Source organism: Pipistrellus hanaki (assembly GCF_964339955.1).
Source record: "Pipistrellus hanaki genome assembly, chromosome: 12".
NCBI lineage: Eukaryota > Metazoa > Chordata > Mammalia > Chiroptera > Vespertilionidae > Pipistrellus > Pipistrellus hanaki.
In genome coordinates this window covers 9,250,730-9,277,704 of record NC_140514.1, presented here as the reverse complement: position 1 = coordinate 9,277,704, position 26,975 = coordinate 9,250,730, and the positions used below count along the sequence as shown (strand labels likewise).

Sequence of the window (26,975 nt, the reverse complement as noted above, 5' to 3'; positions counted from 1 at the left end):
TGAAAGCTGGATTCTCTTGTGACAGGGTGACCATCTCTGTCATTTATTCTTCTAACCATGGTGGCTTTGAGAGTGCAAGGGGGTCTGTTCATACTGTGTGATGGGGCAACAGCGGTGGACCAGGCGTGTCCCAAGCAGATGGGGACATGCGGCTGCCCTACCTTCTCATCACTGCGACCTTGGGCTCGGCTGCAATACCCGTGGGCTTTGTAGCTCCTCAGCGGAGCCAAGAATATACCAAGGCATGCATCCAACTCAGTGCTCCTCACCTCTCCACAGGGCGGCCCAAAATTCCTACGGAAAATAGCGCTGCCAGTGGTGAGGTCTAAATCGAGGGGTGCCTAGGCCGCTGTGCCAGGCCAGGGTTGGGAGGGGCGGAGGGACAGCCCGTGTCCCCACATTGAAACATGGGAGCGTCGGTCCTGAGAGAAGGGTTCACGCATCCACTGGGGGATCGGCGTCACACGCGGGGACAGGCCCAGGGCACCGGGAATTGCATGTTCCCTTCGGGGGGGGGGGGGGGGGTGGGAGGGGGGGTGGATCTCACCTGTGTTTGCAGGTTCTTTGGTTTAGGTAAAAGCTTCTGTGTGCCACTTAGTGGGTAAGCCTGTGATGAGTAAGTTGCTCAGCAGGTCAATTTCTTTCTGAATGATGATAGTACATCGTTTCTCTTCCTCACCAAACCAGTTTAACAAACTCAAACATACGATGAGATGCCTGCAAGTCATAATATGGTGTCCTTGCTTTTTTTTTTTTTTTTTCTTTGTATTTCCTATTTCAACTTCCGCATCATTTAGACTGTACGTTCTTCTCTAGTGTAGAGAGGACAATAACAATCTGGTCCACGTTGTGGTTTTGATTTTAAGGTCACGTGCAGGCGCTTTCACTGAATGGTGGTTCAGATGTGCTCACAGTCGTGTGCTGGAAACTGTGTGTCTCTGACATCTCCACCGCGGCCCCTGCTCCTTTCTCACCGGGTGTCATTGTACCACGTGAACCGAGGCTTCTGTTCGGGGGCACGTTTGGGGGGACACGTCCCCTTTGCCGAGCGTGCTGCGCACTGCTGTCCACGCATTCCCCCGAATGCTGCACGCATCGTTTTGTTATTGGAACAGGCACGCGTTCCCTTCGGCCGTCATCATACTTTGCAGGTCGCCCGGTCAGGTTAGCTTTGAGCCTTCCTCGCCCCTGGTGCCCGAGCGTGCGAGGTCAGGTTCGATTCCGGCCTGTGGGGTGGGATTTTCTGGCTCCCGTCTGTGCCCTCCCTCCCTCCCTCCAGGCTTGTTCTCTTAGCTTGTTCTCTTCTCTGTACGGAGGGCACCGAGCCTCCGGCACCGGCACGCCTGCAGCAGTTCCCGTGCCGCCGGGACAAAGCCTGCGTCCGCCTTCAGAGGGCACCTCGCAGAGGGAAACGTGGGGAGCCAGGGCTTTGCGTGTCTTAGAGCACCGGCCGCTCCTCCAGGCGGCTCCGGGACCAGCACCGGCACTGTCTCCCGTCCTAGGCCGTCTCAGGCTGAGCCCAGCTCCTCCTCACCCAGATCATCTGCTCCCGGGGTCCCACGAGCTTCCCCCAGCCTGCTGGCCCCGGGGCTGCACACTCCTCCCTAATCAGTGAGCCAGAGATCGCGGAGCGCCTCAAACCTGCCTTTACTCTGATTTCTTTCTTTCTTTTTTTTTGGTGATGGAACCCCTACACAGAAGCATGCTTGCTGCCACCCGGTGAGGTGTTCCTTTCTCCTCCTGTAAAAGCGGAGTAATTGTGAGTTTTGTGTTCCTTTCAGCGAAATTATCACGTCGCTAATGGGCAGTGATAATGCCTCTCTCTGAGGTGTGGAGGCCCCGCATTATGTGTGCTAATTGGTGGAATGTGTGACACAGCCATAATTAATAGGACTGAAGATTAATTTCGTGAAGTGAACGGCTTTGTCTAATGGCTTATAATACCATCATGATCTTCAACCAGCAAATGATTGATAACATTTCTCCCTGACGGAGGCAGTGTCTGCCCTCACTCTCCAGTCTGTTATGCAGCACTCATTTCTGCTCAGGTTTGTTGATTCGTTTAGGTATCTTTGTCTGGAGATAGATGTATATAGTGTCTCTCGGGAACATCTGTTGGTCATTGGGTGTTTAATTCAGCCCGGGAACCAAACCTAGTAAGTACTATTTGATTGCATCCCTAACACACACAACCCGTGGAATTACACAGGGTTGTTAGGCTGGCATATCCATTGGAAGAGTCTTCACAGCTGTGTCCCCAATGTGTCTTCTTAAGATGAATAACGTGTGTGGGGAAGGGAACTTACTTTGGAGCCAAGGGGTTCATGAGCCCTCCTCGGGCTCATTCCAGCTGCATCTCAGCGACCTGACTCAGCGTCCTCATCGGCATTCCTAATGCCGTCCCGTGTCCTGTGCCGCACAGACGTGCCGGGGCAGTCAGTCATCCACACAACGAACAGCGTGGCGAGTGGCAGGCGCCGTGTGGACAGTCACAGGTCCCCGGACATCGGTGCGGCGGCTGTGAGTGAGGGGCATCAGGCGGAGTCTGGTTTCCACATTAAGTAGAGGAGAAAGGCCTGGACAGAGCATCCCAGTGACAAGCGTGTGAAGGACAAGGACATCCTATGTAATAAAAGGCTAATATGCAAATTGACCAAACGGAAGAATGACCAGTTGCTTCGATGTGCACTGACCACCAGGGGGGAGAGGCACAGCACAGGAGCTGCCCCCTGGTGGTCAGCGCGCTCCCACAGGGGGAGTTCCGCTCAGCTGGAAGCCGGGCTCATGGCTGGCGAGTGCAGTGGCGGTGGTGGGATGTCGGACTGCTGCAGGGAGCAGGCCTAAGCCATCAGTCAGACACCCCCCTGGACTGCAAGAGGGTGCAGGCTGGGCTGAGGGGGACTCCTCCTCCTCCCGACCCCCCCCCCCTTCCCGTCTCCCGAGTGCACAAATTTCATGCACTGGGTCTTTGATCTTTAAATAAGGCTTTGGTGGTGTGCCTCGTCCTGCGTACTCTTAGCTTGAATGGGCCATGGCTGCTCGGTCACCTTAATGCACGTTGTTCCGTTTATAAGCCAAACTTCTTAAAAGTACTTGCCCTTTTCCTCGCCCAAGTCAGCGTGTCACTAGGGAGAGGTGGCTGATCTTTCTACTCCCTCCTCTTAACCTCATGTCCCCGTGGTGGTCCCCGGCCCATGTTAACGCCTGCCTGAGTGATTTCTTCTGGCCCCCGAGCCTCCAACTTAAGAAAACAAATTGAAGTACAATGGTGTTAGCAGGGCCTGCGATTCCCACATCTTTTCCAGGAGTCACACGGGGCAAGCGGAGCCGCTGGTTGGGAAGCTTCTCCCGAGGGCAGAGGCCTCTGACCGCATGCTCTCCGCGGCTGTGTGCGGGCTGCGCCGGCTCCCCCTCCCCCTGCCCTGCGTGGGGTGATTTTGTGCCGGGACTTATTCTGAGAGTGGGAGCCGCTTTTAGTTCCTTGGCCATGGGGATGGAAATCGCCGGCTGGAGATGTCAAAGGACTGGTGCTCTTTCTAAAGCCACCTGACTTCCTCCCAGGAAGTCACTCCTCCGCCAAGACCGACTGCGTGCCCACCACCCCCAGACACGGCCCGGTTTAGACCGGAGTACTTATCCCCGAGCTGTGCCCTGGCAGAAGCAGAGAGCCCAACTATAACGTGGACTGAGCGGAGCAGAGATGTTATCTTCTCCGCAGAGGGAGGGTGGGGGCGGGGGCTGGAGACTCTCCTCTCCTGGGCGAAGGTAGCCTCTCCTCAGGGTGGATGCAGAGCAGCCTGGGCGCCCGTCAGTGTCCCCTGGAGGCCTGGCCGGACCGTTCTAGAGGAAGAAGGCACCGTATCTCTAGGCTCCAGGCTCTCCCAGGCGTGCATTAGGTTCGTGGTGCCGTCAGTGCCACAGCTCAGAGGAGAAGCAGAGTCCAGCTGATGGCTGTTCCGGCTGCTTATCTCATCTCGGAGAGAGAAGTTTGGCAGGTGGAGACGTCGGCTTGAAAGGAGTTAGCATCTCAAGGCCTTGCCCCTTTCTCATCCCCTTGGGTATCAACCAGAATCGAGGAAAAGGAAAGAAAAAGAAAAAACCCACGCTGAGTTCTCCCAGCCCCACACACACATTCTTATCGTAGCCTTCGGCGGGGCAGGCAACGCCGCTCTTGTTCCGAGGCTGTGAGGCAGGGGCAGGCCGTGGCTGTGCCTGTAGCTCCACGTTTGATTGGACATATAACTGCGAGCAGACAGGCAGCAGTGTGTGTGTGTGTGTGTGTGTGTGTGTGTGAAAAATAAGCCTTCTTATTTTGGTGTCACTCCTCTTTTCCTGGAAATAACCTCCTCTTCCTCGGAGATAAAGGGTTCTTAAATAGAGGTTGGCCCAGAAGGACCGTGGGTCCGAGGTGGCCCCTTCCTGGTCTCCGTTTCCTCACAGGCCTGGGCCAGGGGGTGGTGCAGTCAGCTGAAGGGTAACGTACCTCGGAAGACAAAGACCCCGAGACCCAGCAAATGCGAGCGGTGGGGAACCTGACAGTAGTCGTCCGGGACCGGGCCCTCCCGAGGTCATCCCGCCTCGGGCCCGGCCCGGCCACTTCCCAGCCGTGCGGCGTGGCCACGAGGTGTCCTCTCCCTGCCCCTCGGCTCTGTGTGGGCTTGGACTAATTCGTCCCTGGGGCTGAGAGCGAATGGAATTGGCCCGTGTGAGCCGCTCGGCACGGTGACAGTGTTAAAGAATAAAACTCAGGCCGTTGTCCGAGTAAGCAGACCAGCTGAAGGGATAAATATAACGGCGTTCAGTGGCACAGCTCACGCCATAGCCAAATAGAAACCAGTTACTTTTAGTCGCTCTTCCTGTGTGTGTGTTTCTACTCCCTGTCCAGCCCGAGTGCTTAAAATGCTTTTACAGGTGCTTCCCATTAGACTCTGCTGCCCCCACCCCACCCCAGAAAGACGGCGGTGCCTTTATTAATTTATCACTTAAGACTCAACATGCATGGAAGCCACCGTGTCTCCCTGCACACGAGGCAGCTCCTCAAGCTTGAGCCGTGGAAGGAGGCGTACGCCCAGGAATGAAACGCGTGTGGGTGAGGGTGTGTGAGTGTAGGGAGGAGGGCGCATCCGGATGCTCTGTTGGCCGACTGCCTCTTCTTTTTTTTCTTTTCTTTTTTTTTAAAAATATTTTTTATTGATTTTTTTACAGAGAGCAAGAGAGAGAGGGATAGAGAACTAGAAACATCAATGATGAGAGAGAATCATCGATCAGCTGCCTCCTGCACACCCCCCTGCTGGGGATGTGCCCGCAACCAAGGTACATGCCCTTGACCAGAATCGAACCCGGGACCTTTCAGTCCGCAGGCCGACACTCTATCCACTGAGCCAAACCGGTTTCGGCGGCCGACTTCCTCTTCGACGTCCAGGCCTCTGTTTCCACCTCTGCCTTTGGGGTGAGATGTAGTCCGAGGTGGCATCGTTCTGTAAGGCCCTTTTTAGCCAAAACCTCACTGACTGTCATCTACAGTGGACCACGTCGGAGCCACCCTGGAGAAGATTAAGAATCTTCAGGGGTTTGCCGGAATTAGGAATCCCCCAGTCATTGGACTTGAACAGCCAGTGCAGTGGCTCTGGCGCGGCCTTCCCCTGAAAGTGCCTGTGGCCGGGCAGTTGCCCACTCGGGGCCTTTGGAGACCGGGTGAGGAGGAAGGGCAGGAGAGAAACTCTAGGTGGCGTTGATGCTGAGCCCATGGGCCCAGCGGGCAGTTGGAGCCAGCTACGTGCGCTCGCTGCTCCGGGCTGTGCTGCATAGAGACGGACAGACACACACACCCACACCCACACACACACCCACACACACACACACCCACACACACACCACACACACACACACACCCACACACACACACACACACCCACACACACACACACCCACACACACACACCACACACACACACACCCCCCCCACACACACACACACACACACCCACACACACACCACACACACACACACACACACACACCCACACACACACACACCCACACACACACACACACACCCACACACACACACACACACCCACACACACACACACCCACACACACACACCCACTCACACACACACACACACACCCCCACACACACACACACCCACACACACACACACACACACACACACACACTCACACACACACACACACTCTCACACACACCCACACACACACACAAACCCACACACACACACACACACACACACACACTCACACACACACACACACACACACACACACACACTCACACACACACACACACACTCTCACACACACCCACACACACACACCCCCACACACACACACACACACCCACACACACACACACACACACACACTCTCACACACACACACACACACACACACACACACCCCGGTGCCCTGGAGTGGGAGGCACAGCCCCTCACCGTTCCCGTGCGGCTGCTCCACGTGCCGCGCTCGGCCCAGCGCCTGGGCACCGCGGGCGCTCGGCAGATGCCAGTTCTCTCCTGCAGGACTTGGCACCCACATCCTCTCTCAGGACCATCTGGTGTCTCTCTTGCCGGCCACCTGCCTCCGCCGACCTCCCATCTTCAAGGAGGTCAGCTCTGAGAAGGCTGGTCCTGGGGTTCCTAGAGCCTGTGGGCCCCTCCCCCCCCAGCTCTGCATAGAACACCAGTGTTGCTTTAAGAAGAAGTGCTTTCTTCCGGAAAGAATTCTGCTTTTGAAAGACGCTAGGTTGGTTGGAGAATCGAATGCTCCAATGAGAAGCTGGCTGGCGGTCAGGACGTCACTAGCATCGGTTCATTAATGGGTCTGACTCGGCCGTTTGGCACGTGCGCTGTGGGCATCTGCACGGAGTTGCCTCCTCCGAGGGCTGCGTGTTAGCAAACACTTCTGTCACGGGTTTGGTTCGAAATGAGTTTTCAGACTGAGCGTGCGGGCACCGGGAAGCCTTCGGTGGGACACTGACGAACACAGTGAGATGTTTTAATAGGCATTGGGAGAGACGTCTGCTTACAGCTAGAACTTCCTGTGATTACTTGACACCCCTTGTTGTACCTTAAGGTGTCGGAATGAGAGGAAGAATGGGAGGTGCAGAGAAACAGAGGTGACGCATGTGAACACCAGAGGTAGATTTCCCCCTGCGCTCCTGCTGAGGGCCTGGGACTGCGTCTACAGGCACAGGGTGTTGTCCGGCCCACAAGGAGCCACCTGTGCTGGAGCCATTGGCAAGAACAGGATGCTTCACAGAGGATGGATCCGTGACCATGTCCATCTGGGTCACGACCCCCCCCCCCCCCCGGCAAAGGCGGAGCCCTGAGCACGGGCTGCAGAGAGGGGCCTCCCGCCGCAGGGCGCCTGCTGCAGGGGCCAGGCTGCAGGAGGCGGCGGCTCCGGACCACACCGTGCACGGCTCTCAGGCACCTCCGGCCCCCGGGGCTCCGGGCTCTGTCCGGGCGGTGAGCGTGCTCCCTGCGGGAGCTCCCCAGAGGCCTTCGAGAGAGAGCCCCGACCCCCAGACACCACTCCTCTCCTCAGGAGCTTCATTCCCGGCTCCGTTACAGTGCTCCATCTTCTGGCGGCCCGGGATGGGAGGCCCCTAGAACGTGAGCATCAGGGTGCCCAGGTTCTGAGGCGTCACCCAGTCACTGGCCTGTCAGTGAGGAGGGCTGCCCCCCCAGGTGCCATCTCCGCCCCGCCGCCCCGGGGGTCCCTGGGCCGCGCTGCTGAGCTCCAGGGCAGTGTGACCGCCGGGACATCAGGAGGCCAGGAAGCCAGGAGGGGGCGTTGTGTCTGAGGAGGGAGCTCGGGAGGAGCACGTTGGGGGCGGGAGAAGTGATGACGGCAAGAGAGTGAAGGGGGAAAGAGTAAGTTCTCATACAGGAAAGCAGTCCTTAGAAACCATCCGTTGCTGAACAAAGGGTTGAAATGAACGGGGTGGTGTTAAGGTAAACCTCTCTGCTGGGGAGGAGGGCGCCATCAGCACCCCTGGGGATGGAGGAGTCCCCGCGGGGGAGCTGGGACCCTGCCAGGTCGCTCTGACACGCCCGTCCATCCCTCACTGCTCCCTGAACCGTCTACAAAAAAGATCAACAAAGTGGGCATTCCTTGAATTAGTTCCATAAACATACTCAGCGGGACTTTTTTTTAAAAACCTTCCCAGGTAGGAAAAAAAACCTCTGGGTGTGTCTCTACCTACTTCTGGGTCAGTTTGTGTGTGTGTGTGTGTGTGTGTGTGTGTGTGTGTGTGTGTGTTGGGGGGCGGGACGACACACTGCAGCAGCCGTACCATGACTGAATGTGTGTGTGTGCGATGACCGCCTGGTGACCCTCCCCGCTCGGGGTCAGTCCCGGCCGGCTGGACTCCTGACCACCGTGCCGTAGCCGCGGTGGTCCACGGTCAGGTTCAGGCCACCGAGGGCCTCCTGAGCGGAGGGGAGGGGCGGAGGGGTCTGGGGAGCGGAAATACCCCCGGGTTCTGGAACTCCTGCAGCCTGTGGGGGTTGTTCGGAGCGGCTCCCCTCTGGGTACGACGAGGACCGCGCCTTGTCGCCTCGCGCCACTCCACGTGCCCTGTTCTCGCCCCTAGAGGACAGCATCGCCAAGAGGGTGGTGTGCCACTTCGGCGGCAAGGCCTACGCCGACGAGGAGCGCTGGGACATAGACAGCTGCACGCACTGCTACTGCCTGCAGGGCCAGACCCTCTGCTCCACCGTCAGCTGCCCGCCGCTGCCCTGCGTGGAGCCCATCAACGTGGAAGGGAGCTGCTGCCCGATCTGCCCAGGTACCTGAGCCTCATCCTGCCCCTCCTCCCAGAAGCACAGCAGCATTCCGGCTTCTTGTTTCCCCAAGCAGCTTGTTTTTCCTGAGAAATACCTCCTTTTTGGCCCAGCTGCTCAGAGGCAGTTCGCTGGTTCTCCGCATTAAGCAGAGCGCCTGCTGCTTTTCGGCAGGAGAGTGGGATGTGAGTTTGCATCGGAGGGAAATGGCTCTCTCTTCTGTGACTTGAGGGCTGACCTAGAGTTAGAGCGTAAAGGGTTTGTGATTACAGCAGGAGAGGAGTGTGCCTGGGCTCTTTAATCGGAGCCGGGTGAGGTCAGTGGGCAGATGGGAGCAAGGCCGGGAGCTCCGGCGGCGAGAGCTGCTGTGGGGCTGGGAGCCCGAGGGCAGGGCGGGCCTTGATCACAGCCGAACCCCCAGGCCAGCCCGCTGTCTGCCCGGAGGACACAGTGACATAGTCTGTCACTCAGTAGGACCTCCCGCTTCACCCCAGGCAGGTCTTCCTCCCTCTCCTGCCTTTGCCGGGCAGCGCCTTTCTCAGCACCTGTGGGGAGAGTGCACACAGCCGTCCCTGGTTGGAATCCACAGGTAGAGGCAGAATCCCACAGGTGCTTCTCACCAGGAAAGCCCGAGGGGAGACCACTGGCCCCGCTCGGGCCTCTGAGAGCTCCTGCTCTCTCTGGGGGCATCCCGGTCTGCGCAGTAGCTCCCACCGCAGGCCCTGCCCCGAGGCCTTGGAAGCAGGGCAGGCTGGCCTGCAGGGACAGGAAGGTTCAAGGCTGTGCCAGCCGGGCAGGGGAGGGCTCAGGGGTGCAGTGCCCCCTAAACATGCCATGTAAATGTCAAGGTCATTCTCTCCCCAAATCCCTCCAGGATATTCACTCCACATCATAGCTCGGGGTCTCTCAGCGGGGGGTTGGGGGGGCTACACACTGTTCCCACGCACACAGCCCAGACCTGCCGAACAAGGACCAGAGAGAACCAGCACGGTGTGTGAGCTTTTCGGATGATTCAGACAGAAACATTGGAGGCCCTTGCTTCTGTGAATGGTGACATTTTCAGTAAATTCTCGTCTTAATTTCTAGAGCTTTCAAGGGCCCATTGGACCTTTGGGAAGGATGATAGGCTGGGCCCTGCCATGTCTGAGGCCTGGTAACGTAAGGAAGAAAGCCGAGTCGGATTGGAGGGCACAGGGACTGGTTCTCGGGGACAGCCAGGGCTCTGTGGTCCCCAGACGGGCAGCCGGGGGCATCTCCCTGGCGGGCACTCAGGGAGCTCACCGGGGAAGCGTAGCAGATGCTGTCTTTTCTATCGCTTTCTCCTTCTCAACTTCATCTTGTGGCTTACTTCCTGAAAGCCACAACTTTGTGCTAGACAGTGACCACTCAGCAGAGAGGATTATTAACTCTTTAGGTATTGTATGTATTTTATATTGGGACCAAATGAGGCGATTAGTATTCAGTATTACCATTGTTGAATAAGCTTATTATAAGAGGACATTCATGATGATGTGGGACTTCTATCATTGAGTTTTGAAAAGAGTTTCTTAAGGATTGTTTAGAAAGTTGTGCTGGTACTGGTTAGCCAGATGGGGTAAGGATATATAAAAATATTTGTAGGAGCCAAGGTAAGCTTTGACTTTTTTCACTGTTTCCTTTGACTTAAAAAAAGAAAAAAGGTTTGATATTTGGGAACAAGAATGTTCTTCTCAGAGAATTTTGTTTTATGTTTGTAGTATGTCATTGATCAAAGTGTCCATATGATGAAAATGCATTTACCAAAAACCTCGGTTCCAGTGGTAACACAGCAGATGTTTAAGACTTAAATGTGACAGCAGAGCAGTCCCATGGGGGGGGGGGGGGGGGGGACTGGGGAGAATGGCTAAGAAATGCATAAAGAGTGGGGAAAGCTTTTATTTTTTCACTTCCTGTGACATGGAAATGACTCAACACTCGTGGTTTAAAAAGCAACAGTTATTCGAGTGCAGTATTTAGCTGATGAAAGTAAAAACAATCCTTCATTCAAACCATAGTCAACACCGTCGGCCATGAAAAGCAGAGTGTCTGACCCTGATAGAGAAAACTCTTTTCTCCTTTTAAATGGTTGTAAGACATGCTCCCCACCCCTGCCAAGCCAGGGACTCTCCAGCAATGTCAGAGCAGAAACCGCATTTTTCACGTCCCCACGTGTTGTGTTAAACTGAGTGCACCATCCCCTGGGGCAGAGGAGACACAGTTAACAGTAGCCCCTCCTCCATCTCTGATGAGACATGTCCCGTCTTTCAGAAATGTACGTCCCAGAACCAACCAACGTGCCCATTGAGAAGGTCAATCGTCGCGGCCAGACCGACGTGCAGGTCCCCAGGTGGCCCACTCCCAGCGAGAACGACATCGTCCATCTCCGCAGGGGTAAGTCTGAGTCCTCGGGCGCCTGTCCAGTCGGACGGGTCATCTGCTTAAAATTTTTACTCTTCACCTGAGGACATGCTTAGAGGAAGGGAGAGAAACATCCATTGGTTGCCTTCCGTACATGTCCCGACCAGGGATCGCACCTCCCAACCAGGCATGTGCCCTGCCTGGGAACCGAACTGGCCGCCTTTCAGTGCAGCCAGCTGAGCCGCTCCTGCCAGGCTCGTTGCATTTCTAAAACCGCCTTCAGAGAACTGATCCAGAGAAGGCCTGCTTGGCTGTAGCACGCCTGACACCCGGATAATAAAGTAAGTCTGCAGGCCACGGGGTGAACTGCCTCCTCCTGGCCCCACGTGTCAGAGACTCGGTGATGATGAGACAAGTGTGTGCCCGGCCCAGGTGGAATGTCTGAGCCCTCAGTGGCATTCACAGGTGTGAACAGACATCCATTATCCACTGTCCCTGTGGGTTCCGCACCGAGCATTTGTGTGCATTAGTTACCCTCTGCTCCTGGGTAGTTCTCACTCCATGGGAGTTCAGCGTGTCACGTGGTGACTTGCCCACTCGCCAGCTTTATTCTGTGCGTTAGCCTTTCCTTGCTCTGTCCTTGCAGCTGTGTATAAGAAATGTCACTCTGTCTCAGTAGGTAAGGGGTAAAGCAAGGCAGCCTTTCTGTCAATAGGGCCTTCTCTGTACAAGCAGATCCCTGGATCCAAATAGTATATACTTGCTCTTAGCTAGGACATTTTCAAAATCCTTGCTATGCAATTTTTATGACAGGTGTTGGAAGCAGCAGTATTTATTGCTTGAGAGATTAATGGTCTGTTACTCTACTAGTAGATATTCTAAGTGATGCTGAGATGAAGCCAGATGACCAGCCTCCCAGACACAGTGATTGGCTCCCGGTGAAATTGCTCTGAGAGCTGCTTTAGCGTTATGTTTGTACTCATTCAATCGGTAGATTCTAGTGCTTAGGCTTGGTCCTAAGAACAGCCTTCTGCACTATAATATGTTGAGAATCTATGCAGTATATGCGAATTTTCTCACATGTCAGTAGCAGGGAATCTTACGCTTCTCATAAGCAACAGATTGGTGTGAATCTTAAAGATACTATGAATCTTAATGACTATACTTTATTTCCATTTTACTCTGGCTGCTAGGAAGGCTCAAAGCTGAATTTATGGCCTGCTGCTTGCATCCAAACAGAACTTAAGAACTGAATTTTGTAAACAGATCCTAGTTGGAGTTTCATATTCCTTTTGCCAAGGTTTTGCTTAGTTTACTTTTTACTAAAAATCTTGTGACAGACATTCCTAAAACCATTTCTAATATCATTTGAAATGTGATAAGCCAAAAATCCATTCCTTTCACTGTGTCTTTAAAACATGAATTCATCCACGTTACTTTTACCTTTGGCTTTATTCTTCTTGATGCTGATGAAAGTCCCTTCTTTCTCCCTACGCTGGCTAGCATGACTAGGAAAGTTCTCTTCCTCCTATCCCCCACGTACACAAAGAAGCGTGTTCCTAAAAACTGACTTTTAAACTGTGCACCCTGACTTCACAAAAACGTGCTACTTCGCGCGCTGAGTTTCCCGAACATTTTAGGGGCGACTCCTGCTGATGGTGTCCTGCGTTTCGCTCTAGCCTGGTCTTGGATGCATTTAGACAAACTGACTGCAGTGGTTCATTGGAAACAAAGGGAAACATCCAGCGCGTACTCCTGACTGTGTGTGTAACCTGTCGCCTCTGGCTGCGGTGTTCACTGCGGGGACGGAGAAAAGGAGCAGGCAGACTCTCGGGCGGATAAGCAGAACTAGCGGTTGTCCCCTGGGCGGCACATTAACAACAAGGCAGGGAAACGATCTAATCGGCCGGGTGACTTTTCAACAAATGCATGAAAAGGCGTTCTTGCTCAGAGCTCAGCGAACCAGAATACTGACCAAAACACCCAGCTCTTGGTTCTAGCTCAATTTTTACTGTTACCAGTCTAGTACAGCGTTTTTCAACCGCTGTTGTTGCCTGGTGTGCCGTAGGTGCAGACAAGACAAGAATTTTATAATTTTTCACTATTTTGTTTACTTAATATTTCATAATAAAGTAATTATAAAATACTTTGTTTATTTGATTCCTATTCAAGAGAATTACTTTATATATAGTCAATGTAGGCACAGAGTTAAATTTTTTAACATTTTCTAATGGTGGTGTGCCTCATGATTTTTTTCATGAAACAAGTGTGCCTTTGCCCAAAAAAGGTTGAAAAACACTGGTCTAGTAACTAGTCTCAGCTACTTCCCTAGCAAGTCCAAGAATATGCATTATCTAATCTCTTACTAGCAAGTAAACAGAGCTGGGCTAATATTTTTCCTTTAAATGTTAGAAGCCAACAAGTTAATATTAAAATACTTTCACTTGAATTTTTGCCACTTTTAACCTCGACATAAGAATTTTCTTGACTACCTAGAACGAGCATCATCATGCCCAGTTATTAACCTCCTCACCCGAATACGTTTTACCTCCATCCCTGAGAACTCTGCGGATCAACACCCAACCTTATGTTGATTTCTGTGTGCAATGTAATTAAAATAATGCTTTAAAATTCTGGTGTAACAAATCTTACAATCCTTTCCTTTTCCTTAGATGTGGGTCACCTCAAGGTCGATTACGGCGACAACAACAGGCGGCACCCGGCGGCGGCGGAGTCCTCGCTGGACAGCATCGCCGCGGTCGTGGTTCCCGTGGTGATCGGTCTCTCCATCATCATCGCGTTCCTGCTCATCAACCAGAAGAAACAGTGGGTCCCCCTGCTGTGCTGGTACCGGACGCCAACGAAGGTATGGCCCTGCACACGTCCCAGCCTCTCGGGGTCAGACTCGGAAAGCTGGCAGGCTCACTGCTTCCTTGAATTGCTGGACGTGTTTTATATTAGCCAGTGGCATTTTCACTTCGCTCTCGCAGCCTCACGTGCACACAAGCTGTAGCCATCGGGTGTCTGGGACTGGCCCAGCTTCCTGGATTGATTCCTAAGTCCTTAGATAAGGAATTAAAAGCTGGTCACCTGGTGTTTCTCAGTGATCTGTCAACTTAGAAACGGAAATCATCCAGGGAGGGGATGTTAGGAGAGGCGGGAAGAGAGCTAGCTAGCAATTATGGGACAGAAGTCAGAGAGATGTGTCCGAGGCGAGCAGAGAGGGGAAGGGAGTGAGAGATGAGATTGCGTGAAGTGACAATAGACAAGGGAGAGAGGCAGATTTTATATTGAGGGAGAAAGAGTATACAAACTATCCCCAAGAAATCTATACACATTAACAGCCGATAGCTCAGTTTTGAAAATGAAATGTATTTTAATAAACCCTGCCTTCATAATTATTCAAAGTGTGTGTATACGTCAAATCTGCCTATTTTAAAAGGCAAGACAATTGGTTTTCGTTTAAGGAAATATATTGTGATGCTTTCCAACCTTAATTTTACCTGTTACATTTTGTTTTTCCCTAAGAAGAAAAATCAGACAATCTTAAGAATTTAAAGCGTCCTTAAATAATTATTTTATCCACCTTACCATCTAGATAACGCCTCCCAATTAAGTCTATTAGATGGTTATCCTGCCTGCGATTTTCTTTAGACAAAAATCCACTGGGCGCAGCCTGTGTGCTAGGCGCATGCTGTGTCAGGACACAGGCCGTTTACAGCCTGAGCGCTTCCGAATTCTCTGCCTGTGGCAACTTCCACTCATTCTCCAACCCTCTTAAGTACTTAGCCTGCTTTCAAGGATTTGAAAATAGTCATGTCACTCACCAATTTCGCCACACACACTGCCCCCTGCCCTCCCAATTCCTTCGTCCACTCCATTTGGCAAAAGTTATTGATGTTTCACCTGCAAAGACAGTGTCCTCATGAAGCAGCCGCCCGCACCGGAATGTAAGCTCCACCGAGAGTCCGCCCATCGGTGTACTTACTGTGAGGCTGTTATCCCACTTGAGTTAGGGACTACGTTTGTGTTAACTTGGGATTCGTAAAGCAGCTAATTCCCTGTGCTTTTTCTTCCCGTCGCTACACAGCCCTCTTCCCTAAGCAACCAGCTGGTGTCTGTGGACTGCAAGAAAGGAGCCCGCGCCCCGGGGGACGGTGCCCAGAGGATGCTCAGGATCGCCGAGCCGGACGCCCGCTTCAGCGGCTTCTACAGCATGCAGAAGCAGAGCCACCTCCAGGCGGACAAGTTCTACCAGACGGTGTGAGGGAGGCCAGCCGGGTGAGGTGGTAGAAGCCGGAAGCGACTCGATCTGCTCTTAGAAGTAAACTAGAATTCGTGCACTTGCTTGGCGGGTGGTGTCGGACGGTGACGTGATGTACAGGCTGAGAACGGACTGGGATGGGCTGTCGGCGGCAGGTGCGGCACAGCATTCCGTTTCCTCGAGGTGACTGACCAAGCGTTTTCTTAGAACCAAAGTTTTCCAAGTCGCTAAGACACATTTGCTTGTAATATAGCGGTAGAGATATTTGGGGGTGGGGGCTGTGGGGGGAGGGTGGTGCTGGGAAGACGTTGGTCAGCGCGGCCCGGGCGGTCCCGGGCAGCAGCGGCAGGTCGGGGCCCGGAGGATGCTCTTCCTGTCGCTGTGGAGCCTGCAGGGTTGCAGCGCTCGGGCCCGAGCGAGCAGGAAGCCAAAGGCCTCGTGACCTCGAGGCCACCTTAGCGGCACAGAGAACTTCCGATAGCCATCCCAGGTCTGAAGCCACAGTCCCCTCCCTCCGGTCCTGGCTACGGCGGGCAGCGAGGAAGCGAGAGAAAGGTGAGGACCACATTTCTCCGAAGCGGGTTGTTAAGGATATCTACAGTTAGACTTTTTGCTGCTTTCGTTCTCTTCCAAGCCAATCAGCCAGTTGCTAGCAGAGTCGGCAGGTAAGCAGGACCCAAAGTCTCTGAGCACGAGCCCCGAGCTGCCCGCGTGGCACCGAGGTGGGGCGGGCGCCGGCTGTGCCCACGGCTCCGCGCCGTTTGCTGTTGCTTCGTTCCGTTCGGTTGTTGGTTGTTCAGTTTTTTTTTGTTGTTGTTGAAGCTCTAGCTTAAGAAACTTTTCTTTTTAAAAAGACTGATTGGGGATTTTTTTTTTTTCCTTATTATATACTGATTCTACAAAATAGAAAACTACTTCATTTTAATTGTATATTATTCAAGCACCTTTGTTGAAGCTCAAAAAAAAAATATGCCTCTTTAAACTTTAGCAATTATAGGAATATTTATGTAACTATCTTTTGCTTCAAAAAAAAAAAAAGTATTTGTGTGCGTGTGTATATAATATATACATACCTATATATTTATACACATACAATTTATGTTTTCCTGTTGAATGTATTTTTATGAGATTTTTAACCAGAACAAAGACAAACAGGCATTCCATATCAATACTTTTTTGATCACTTACCAATTTTTGAATAACACGCAATCTTGTTCTACCTGCAGTTTAATTGGGAAGAAAGGTGGGTGTGTACGTTCACGCCATGACGTCACACCTGCCGGGGAGAAGGTCTTCCTTGAATAAACCTCCTAACTCATTCGGATTTGCTTTCAGTCGGTTTTCAATTCGCTCCACTGGCCAGAAACACTGATGGCAGTTTATCTGCGTCACCAATCAGCTCCTGGATTTTTTGGGTTTTTTTTCTTCCTTCAAACAACTGTTTGAAACAACTACTGGAATATTGTCCATAATAAGCTGGAAGTTTGTTGTAGTTTGCCTCAAATATAACTGACTGTATAATATAGTGTTAACTTTTCAAACAGCTCTTAGCACTTTTATACTAATTACCCATTTGTGCATTGATTTTTTTTTTTTCTTTTAAAAATGCTTGTTGTGAAAGACACAGATACCCAGTATGCTTAATGTGAAAAGAAAATGTGTTCTGTTTTGTAAAGGAACTTTCAAGTATTGTTGTAAATACTTGGACAGAGATTGCTGAACTTTAAAAAAAAATTTAATTTATTATTATAATGTCCTAATTTATTAATCTGAAGATTAACCATTTTCTTTGTCTTAGAATATCAAAAAAAGAAAAAGGTGTTCTAGCTGTTTGCATCAAAGAAAGAAAAAGATTTATTATCAAGGGGCAATATTTTTATCTATTTCCAAAATTTGTTAATGATATGATGTTACCAAAATAAGATTTACATCAGCCTATTATAAAATTTTGTTGACAATTAATCCATTCCTGGCATAAAAAGTCTTTATCAAAAAAATTGTAAATGCTTGCTTTTTCAATCATGGCCATATTATGAAAATACTAACAGGATATAGGACAAGGTGTAAATTTTCTTATTATTATTTTAAAGATATGATTTATCCTGAGTGCTGTATCTATTACTCTTTTACTTTGGTTCCTGTTGTGCTCTTGTAAAAGAAAAACAAATATAATTTCCTGAAGAATAAAATAGATCTATGGCAGGCACTTGGCGTGTACCGTAGTTCTTCAAGAACCAAAGTGGTAAGGGGTGGTTTGCACTTTGGTTCTTGGCCACAAATAAACACTTTTCATCTTCAATCGCACCATGTACCTTCAAAGTAACTCCACATTGGGGATTAGAAAGACAAGCTGTCCTTTTGCTTTCAGGCTGTCAGCAACTACACACACGCTTCCTGCACCATGCTACCTCAGCGCCCGTGCACAGACAGAGAGAGAGCAGAGCTCCTATCATTCCAGAAAAGCCCCCCCTCCCCAAACACTCCTTACCGTCAGGAGGCGATCGGGGTTTCCCAGCTCGGGCCGCAGTGATGGACAGTGTGTGCATAGTAAGGGGAAGAAGCTAGCGCTGCAAGGGAAGACAACCGGTTAACGACGACACCAAAGGCTGAAAATAAAAACGCAGCTCTCCAGCATACATGATCTTTTTTCCAACATTTATTGAAGGGCACGGACTGATGAGGACAGGCAGAGTGCTTCACGGCCAGGGAGGCCTCCATGAGCAGCACTCGGGGAAGCGCAGGGGCGTGAGGACAGAACAGCGGTGGGGCACGGGCACAGCTGAGTCTCTTAGCACCTTCAGGATACACACTCTCCCTCTGAAGGACACTTCTCCACAGGCACGTACAACAAAACTCAAACATCTCAGGTTAAACAACACAAGATTCTAAAGTAAAGGGCAACTCAATGGTTAAAACTTGATCAGTGGTGAAGCCCGCAGCAGCCTCCAACACCAGTCATGGCCAGCGGTTCCGTTCTCACTGAGGATTACACAGGACAACACACATGCTCGTTTCATCCTGACAACAGCCCACGTTTAGTTTCCGTCCCTGGACCAGAGCGGTAGGTGACATTTATCCTGACGGTTCGCTTCCAAAAATCAGTGGTGACTTTTGCCATCACCGAGGAACAGCTGCGCCATAAATTTCTCAATGCTCTCGCCCAGCCCCCCTTTCCGGCCTCACGGGCCACCGGTTGGCGACCACTGCTTTCACTTGTTCTTCAATGTAGTTTACATCCCGGAAGCCATGAAGCCTCAAATGGGCATATGATCAGTTAGTAAAAATATAACTGCACATGCATAGTTCATATTACACCCCCTGACTCTAAAAGTTGAAGAAGGATTCATAATTGTTCATAGTTAACAACAACAAAAATCCCTAGAATTCAAAATAGTGCCAGGTTTCTCTTGGTTTGTAATACAAAAAAATCAGTGAAGGCGTGGTCTGTTAATACTGCGTCACGAACCCAAGTTCACGTGTGCCGAGCTTCCGCTGGCAGGAGGGAGGGTGGCCGGCGCTCGGGGGATGCTGAGCGGAATCTGGCTCCAGGCCGCGCGAGGCTGCTCCCGCAGAGCGGCTGCTCCCGCAGAGCGGCTGCTCCCGCAGAGCGGCTGCTCCCGCAGAGCGGCTGCCCTATGTGGGACACAGAACTAGGGGGAGAGAGAAAACTTCATTTTGTGTACACAGCATGTTCATCTTATTTACGTCTACATAACAAACGCCAGTAAGTAAGGAGAACTAAAAATCAATGCAGGGGTCCACAGTAGCAACTTTAAAAAAGGTTCTGAAAGGCTACACCCAACAATGAAAGTTCCCTTACGATACTGACTGCAATTGCCCATACGTGAGAGACCACACGCCGCGTCCCCAAGGCCCCCTCGGAGAGAGGCCCCTGTGAGCCTGCACCAGAGGCTTGTAACAAAGCAAACTGCCTCCCGGGAGCCCCGACAGGTGCCCGTGTGCACCGCTTCAGGGTGAGCCCAGGAGCCGGAACTGCCCTCCCAGCCTTCGGTGCCCCTTTGGCCGTGGCGGGGGGACAGGGTGAGGACCGCTCCCGGAGCCCACAGCCCCCGGCCCCTCTTCCTCGGGCCAGTGAGGCCACTCTCCTGCCTCCTGGCATTTCTCCCCTGCATTTTAGTTCCCTCAATTCAGGCAGCCGAGCCCCCGTCACTGGAGTTAAACTACATGAGAACCCCCACCGAGAAAAGGGGCAGCACCCCTCACAAGCAAACTGGGGTCCTGCTGGTCCCAGAGGGAGGTGCCACCAGCTGCGGCGGGGTGCCCGGTGGGTGGACACCGGCATGGAAATCGCCCCCTATCCACACCTGCCCGGTACCCACACCTGCCCGTGCACTGGAACACCTGAGCACTCCACGCCCCTTCATCCTCTTGGACGAGTACCTCCGCTTCCATCTGCACCCCGGCTTCACTTGCATCCAGTCCTGCCAGGACAGAACCACAGCGTGCCCACGGGCAGCTCAGCAGCGCAGGGACCGCAGAGCCCGGCTCGGGAGCCAGCGCCGGGCGGGGGAGGCAGGGGGGTGCTGCTTCCCTGAGCAGGCGGTGCAGCTCACAGCTCAGCTGAGCGATAGAGGGGAAAGCAGAAATCCTTTCCCCCAGAGCACTGTTCTCGGGGTCATCGATTCCTCCGTGAGGTCGGAGGATAGAGTAGCCAGAGACACCTCAGAAGCTCCTCCTCCTGCGTCGCATGGCAAGGCCACGGCGCCCACATTGATAATTAACAATGGACACGTCTCCATGTTCGTCTCCTGCCTGTCCCACATCTATCAGAACAAACAGCACAGCCAGCTCTCACGCCAATGCTAGCACGACACGAACGCAAAGACGTCAGATTTTTTTAAAAAAACATTCAGAATGTAAGAAGAAAAAGCCTGCCATCGAAAACCAGCTTATGGGGAAAAAACGATGTCTTTTCTACGCTCTGATAACTAGCGGCTGGCTGGCTCCCGGCAGCCCATCTCGCACAGTGACACTCGTGCCGCCCCCTCTGCGCTCCCGGCTTCTCCCACGGGGATCCCTCCACGGAGCTCTGAGGGAGGACACATCCCATCGGGTTATCTAACGTCTCAGAAAGCCCAGCCTTCCTGAGCTCAGCTAACACCTGGGCAAGAGGAGAGCGGACTCCCCAAAAGAGAAGCTCCCCGAAGAGGGTGCTCTTGAAAGGGAACCCAGCACCACAGCACATTCTGTGATGCTCTGAAAGTCTGTCACCTGAGTAACTGCTCCTTGTCCAAAGGCCATCTCATTGAGAAGCCATTTCATTGCCTGTAACTGCCTTCTCCTGTCCCCTCTTCACCATCCCTAGCTCGCTCTTCCCCAGCAAAGCAGGTGATCTCATAACTCCTCCAGCGATCACCTGCCCATCACTATGCCATCCTGTGGTCTTGCTCTTGCTTCTCAGATTTATGGCTCACTTTACACTGCACTGGGTTCATGCAAGTCCATTCCTTTCATTTTCCCCTGCGCCCCTCCCCGTCCTTCACACCAATCCCTGTCACAGTCCTTGGGAACGGTGAGCTGATTGCTCCCTCCTTCATGCACCTCACTATCCCGTCCTCTTCCTCTGTCCCCACGCCGGCAGAGGCCACCTTCGCAAACCCTCCCAGTGTCAACAGCTGGCGCTCTAATTACGCCTAATGATGGCAATATTTCCATGCTATTTCTCCCATCCCCGCCTCCATGTTTATAACTTAGCAGTGGAAATGACTTCTAGCCCAGGACCTCAAGTAAAGGTAAATGTTACGTAACCACAATTTGTAATGTTGGCAGCATAATTCAGCCATGTATCCTCACCCAGCATAATGAAGGCTGTGCTTCTAAAAGTTACTTTTACTCTATTAGCAAGACGGCGCGTTTACTGACTAATTACAACTCGCCAACCATTGCACAAGCCATGATGAAGCTCACCTTTCAGTATATAATCAGTTAACAAGCTCGGAACCTTTTCACTGTCCTCCTTCATGGCACGAAGAACTAGGAAACAAAAGAGAAGAAAGAGGTGACAATTCTAAATGCAGATCAAAATATCACTTAATGTCTATCAGTTAGCCTTAATCTTCATGATGGTAGAACCAGTTCGTGCAAATTATTATCTCCTAGATGAGGGAATACACCTGCAAATGCTCAGGAACTCGGGTCAGGGTATCCCAGCTCCCTGGGAGTCATTTCCCCAATATCACCACCAGCGGAGAAGAGAAACGGCCATCCGCACGGAGCCCAGCTCTGCCATACAGGCTGGAGGCAGGTTCCCATCAGGCGCCCGGCTGGGAGATGGGAGCACAGGCGCCAGGCTGCAGAGGCCACGGCTGGAGGAACGTAACTGAGCTGTGAGCTGTCCTCAGGGAGCACGTCTGCCAGCCTTCTGGAAACTTCTAAAGCGGAGGCCAAAGTGAAGGCCAGACCACAAGGCAGCCAGGCTGACGCCTCCTCTCCCGAGGAACCTGCTGAACCAGCCTCATCCTAACGGGATTCAGGATTTTGTCTCGAAGCAAAGGCAAAATAGGAAAAACAGCTACTGTTATGATAGTTAAAAAACACATGCCTAGGCCACAGAGGTACAGACAAGCCCACAAATCTTGTTCTTCTGCAGTCTAGGTGTCTATATTCTTAAGAGAGGGGGGCAGGGAGCTATACTTCTAAATCTTTCTTATTTGGTTACTGAGAGATATTTACATAAGAGCCATAAAGCACCTTCCTCACTGATAAACGGGTATGTTCTTAAACATACAAAAGGTAATGGAGAATCAAGTTACTTTCCCCCAAAAGTTCAAGTTGTACATATTTTAAGATGCCAGAAAACAGATTTAAAAAATAAAACCCATAAATCAACTCTAGATTTAGGGTTATGTTAGATGTCAGAACCATTTATAGTTTCATTCTCAAAAGAATAAAGGATGAAATGCATCATTTACAACCTTAAATCAATAAAACAAACAAGAACCACAGCAATGTAGCCAGCCAACTAAAATCAGTATTTAGTTGATTTAGCAAAAGGTAAGTAATAGTTTAGTTTGGTCTTTACTCACTTTTTGTTAATATTTGAAGATCTTCAACAGATGGTGGTCCATTTTTTTTCTCATAGGGAATAACTGTTGTCAAGTACTGCCAAATTAAAAAAAAAAAGTGTCACAAATCTGAATTATCTGATCTGCAAATGTTAAAACTGTTACCAGAGGTCTATTTTATAACATGACACGAGTTACATTAGTAACGGACACATATATCTCATTTCTCAGCTGCAGCTCATTTTTTCCCACCTCTATCTGCTTCATCCAAGCCCAATGTCAAATAAATACCCATTTTTTCTCCTTTCCGTTATTAAAAATGTCAGAGGAGTAGGTCTGGGGATGACTTGTTCAATGTGTTCAAAGTGGAGTCTTATCTAACATTCTCTTTGCATATTTTCAACACATATTTAAGGTTGTAATTTTAACTAAAGACATAGTTGTAACAGTTCTGCATAACAAAATAATTCCCAATAGTCAAATAATTCTGTTTCAGGCCACTTTTTTCTGGTTATATAAAATGGCCACATGAAAAACACATACTAGCTTCTTTTAGAAACGAACAAAGACACATTTAGCCAAATAATTTAAGATCTGTGTGTTGTTATTATTATTTTAAATTATTGTGTAAGTAGTTATGTTTGAAGTTATTAATGGAAAAGAGAAAAGGAAAGAGAATGGCTTAAGGGTAAATGAGCAATGAAAATTCATGTCTGAAATTGAGACAAATTGCCTAGTTCACTAGTGCAATGGCTCTCAAGTATCAAGTCATGTCCTATAACTATGTCCCATGAAAGCAGAGTCTAAAAATTATTGTCCAGATTCTCCTATTCTGGCCACTCCACCAAAAAACATGTTCAGTGCAGTCTGCAGAGGCTCAGCTAGAGATGCACTGGTTTTCCATGCTCTCTGTCCGGCTCCTCCCACCAGTTAGCCCCGGCCCACATCTCAGCTCTATTCCTAATCCTGAGTGATTTTATCCCACTCGTAATCAAAAATACAAGATAAAGTTCCTTAATAATAACTAGGTCCCTAGGTTCAGAAAAGTAGGAAAGCGTGAATTGCTCAATCTTGAAGAAATGTGGAGTTCCATCACCTTTTTGGTGTAACCTCTCCCAGGTGACGCCCACCCGCAGGACGGGCACACCCGCTGGGAAGAAGGCCCAGGAGCTGGAGGCGGGCCCTCCTGGCCTCACTAATGGCGGGGGGGGGGGGGGGGGGGGGGGGGCAGACAGCCTGAGAAGCACCCGTAATCTGGCCTGGGCATGCATGCACCCGGCTACGCCTTCGAGCCTTCCGGCCGCTCCCATGTGCTGGACCAGCTTGCAAGTTATTTTGCCATTATAAGGGTTTGAGGCGAGAAACACCAAAATAAATTTAAAAATTCAACCATCCCTGCATGGAACCCCTTTATAAGTTGCAAATGTCAATGTAAGAGATTACGTAATGTCGGTTACTTCCCTTCCTAAGGAATACAGAACTCTCTCCAGTAAAACCCTAGGCTCAGATGCCTTCTTCGGATAAACTGCCTACAAAGCTGCCTGCTGTGCACTGCATTGCTGCACTCACGAGCTAAACAGAAGAGCTTTCTTTTTGAGGCGAAAATTTCAAATTGTGAGAAGTAATTTTAAGCATACTCAATGTGTAATAGATGTTCCCCCATGTTCGTGACATTTCTAAAATCATTACACAAATCTGTTAATAAAAAGCAAGTTACTACACTCATGCCTATGTATGACCTGTATAAAGTGTCTCATGTCTTTGGTAAACAAGCAAGTTGGCAGACTATGTGACATACCTTAAAAACACACAAGTATCATTTAAAAAGAGGTGAGACAGACTCTATAGACATTTCTGAGCTAGAACACTAATCCCAAAGATACCTACTCCTGATTTTCTTTCCCAAAAATAAGATCTTGTTTCTTAAACTTTTAGAATAGCATAGTCTAGTTACTTTTCACAGTTATATATTCTACACATGCAATGAATTACGTGCATTTGTTAATATCGTTTAGAGGTGAAAGTGAAAAACAGAGCTCTAAAACATGCATTGAGGATGCATTTAGTCTTTATTGCTTTTTCCTAAAGGTTAAGTCTATATATTTTCAAGACTATAAATATTATGAACTTGCATTTCTCTTTTAAGCGACAGTCTCAATTAGTAAGTTAGTAAGACTGCCAGCTTTCGGGACCTTCGCTGACACAGAGAACGAAAGAGCAGAGAGTGAGGAGAATAAGGAAAGCCCAGCACCTGTTTCTCTCCGCCTGCATTCCCAAACGTGTGGCGGAGGCCATCCTGAATGACATGTGAGACCCCCTCCATGCTGAAGCGCTAACGGCAGCAGTGCAGGGCCCGGAAGGAGAGGACAGGGAGAGAAGTTCAGAGACTGTTAGTGAGAGTGCACCACAGCATCATACGGGCCCCAGAGGCAAGCAGTGAGAAAACGCCCCCACTCGTTCGGATAAAGCAGACACATTCATGCTGTTTTTAAAAGGTTCTCGCTTCCATTTCTTTGCAAGTCAAATGCAAAAACAACTGCTGCTACGCCACTGTATTTATTCATGAAGGCTTTTCCTAACGTAGCTAGTAAATCTGCTCCAATGTAAACACTGCAAGTTGTACACATATTTGCTTTATGCAAAATTTATCATGGTTGTTGAGATACCTTTTGATATTGTTTACCTACATTTTATCAAAAGTCTGAAAAGTTGGCACCAACAGTACAAGCATTTGCAGCCCGAGTCTGTGTGTTTCCGCTGTGAGTTTGCAGAGCCCTGGCACAGCACGTGGCAAATGCAATGCTGTCGCTTGGAGAGCCGACTGCTGCTTCCCACTGGCTCTCGGGCCGCCTGCCGCTGCCGGGCGCAGACAAGGCCACCAGAAGAGCACAGTGGCCCACAGCTGCCAGCCAGGCCCTCACCCTCTTGCGAGGACTCTCCCACACCGAACAATTCCTGCTGATTTCTCCCAGCAACCTCCAAGACTTCCTAGAATTCATGGCACTGGGAAGATGTCTTTCCAAACATCATCTCTCGATTTGTGGCCAGTCTACTATGTCATCAGACACAGTGAAAAGCATCCGGGGCCCCTCCCTGGCTGCTGAGTCAAAGACGTAGGTTAATTCTTATGCGATGACTAGCTGAGGGGAAAGGCGTCCTGCAAAGGAAGGCCAGCCCTGATTCACCGGGCGGCTCCGCTCCCAGCGGTTTTACAGGGGAAAGCTGACTCAGTAAGCACACGTGAGGAACCAACATGAATATTTTGTAAGTCTCCCAAGAAGAGAAGAGAAGAGAAGAGACCAAGGCAATGGTCTCTGCCCGCAGGAAATGTACAGTTCAGCCCAGTGGTTCTCAAACTGGGGTTCCAGGGAACGCCCCATGCGGACCCAGAAACCCTTTGAGGGGCCCAGGAGGCTAAATTCTTCTCTTGGATATGCTAACACACAATTCGCTTTTCTAAATCTCATTCTCTAAAAACTTAGAATTAAATATTCCAAACGACTGCCTGGATGCAGAAACAGATTTGAAAATTTAGCTGAATTCAATTAAGCCAGATATGAATGAGAGTGACAAAAATGCACAGCCATGCCATTGTGCTCACTAACCTTTTTGCACTACAGTTATTTTTCATAAAAATGCTATTTATGTGAGCATTAATGAATTTCTTATTGGTATTTTTAACGAATTAACATATACGTTAAACTCGTAAGTGTTTTAATTTCTGACACGATGAACCTCAATATGTAATATATAACTTGTAGAACCAAAAGATGCCTTCTTAAACCGAAGCGCTGTCAGGTCTTCCATAAACGTTACAAACACAAAGAAGTGCAGACAATGGGAAGCTGAGGACACAGAGAGGCCCCACCGGGAGGAGCAGAGCGCCTGCGTGAGTTCGTTCGGAGCACCACGCAGACACGCCTGTGCTGCTCCCGAGCCACCCTCCTCCCCAACCAGTCCTCCCAGGCTGCATGTTAGCAAGACTCAAGGGCTGGGCAGGACCCCTCACTGCACATGCTTCACTCTGCTGACAGCGGAGCCGTTACCTCAGGCGGGATTGGCCTGTTTTAAAAGAAAACCTACAGGTAACCATCTGTGTAGATTTTTCACACTGTCATATAGTGTGTTCACCCTTTTTAAACACATTATCAGAAGAGATGACTTAACGTAGGCTCCAGAATCTATAATAAAAACAGTAAGCTCTTTTCAAGTAAATGCCAACTCATTTTTTAAATTTTATTAAAGATAGTTATTTTCAAAAGCAACAAAGAAAAAAATACTTAATTTTCTATATTACCTGACTCCATTGTCTATGGACACACTAAAACCAGATATAAATTCAAAAAATCTCAAGCTTGGGTGTCAACCTATGAACCATGAGGTCACGATTCAATTCCAGGTTAGGACACAGGCCCAGGTGTCCCTAACCTGGGCCCCGGGTGTCCCTAACCTGGGCCCCGGGTGTCCCTAACCTGAGCCCCCGGGTGTCCCTAACCTGCG

At 50.4% G+C, this 26,975-nt stretch overlaps 2 protein-coding genes across 8 annotated transcripts in view; one reads left to right on the top strand and one right to left on the bottom strand.

Moving 5' to 3' along the window:
• The window catches only part of CRIM1 (cysteine rich transmembrane BMP regulator 1), a 159,607-nt gene extending 142,562 nt beyond the window's left edge, over positions 1 to 17,045 (top strand). For both annotated transcript variants that reach the window (XM_084900595.1, XM_084900594.1), the window contains 4 exons: positions 8,621 to 8,815; positions 11,097 to 11,219; positions 13,859 to 14,052; positions 15,277 to 17,045. In XM_084900595.1, the coding sequence (XP_084756721.1) occupies positions 8,621 to 8,815; positions 11,097 to 11,219; positions 13,859 to 14,052; positions 15,277 to 15,453 (689 nt within the window). In that variant the 3' untranslated portion in view covers positions 15,454 to 17,045. The remainder of the gene's footprint in view (positions 1 to 8,620; positions 8,816 to 11,096; positions 11,220 to 13,858; positions 14,053 to 15,276) is intronic.
• Positions 16,289 to 26,975, bottom strand: part of FEZ2 (fasciculation and elongation protein zeta 2) — a 35,631-nt gene continuing 24,944 nt past the window's right edge. For 2 of the 6 annotated variants that reach the window (XM_084900616.1, XM_084900621.1), the window contains exons 6-9: positions 24,727 to 24,807; positions 22,497 to 22,572; positions 21,360 to 21,444; positions 16,289 to 19,047 (exon numbers count right to left, since the gene is read on the bottom strand). In XM_084900616.1, coding sequence (XP_084756742.1) covers positions 18,909 to 19,047; positions 21,360 to 21,444; positions 22,497 to 22,572; positions 24,727 to 24,807 — 381 coding nt within the window. In that variant the 3' untranslated portion in view covers positions 16,289 to 18,908. Of the gene's footprint in view, positions 19,048 to 19,082; positions 19,101 to 21,359; positions 21,445 to 22,496; positions 22,573 to 24,726; positions 24,808 to 26,975 lie in introns of all 6 variants that reach the window. The other 4 variants (XM_084900619.1, XM_084900617.1, XM_084900620.1 and 1 more) reach the window with 4 other exon arrangements.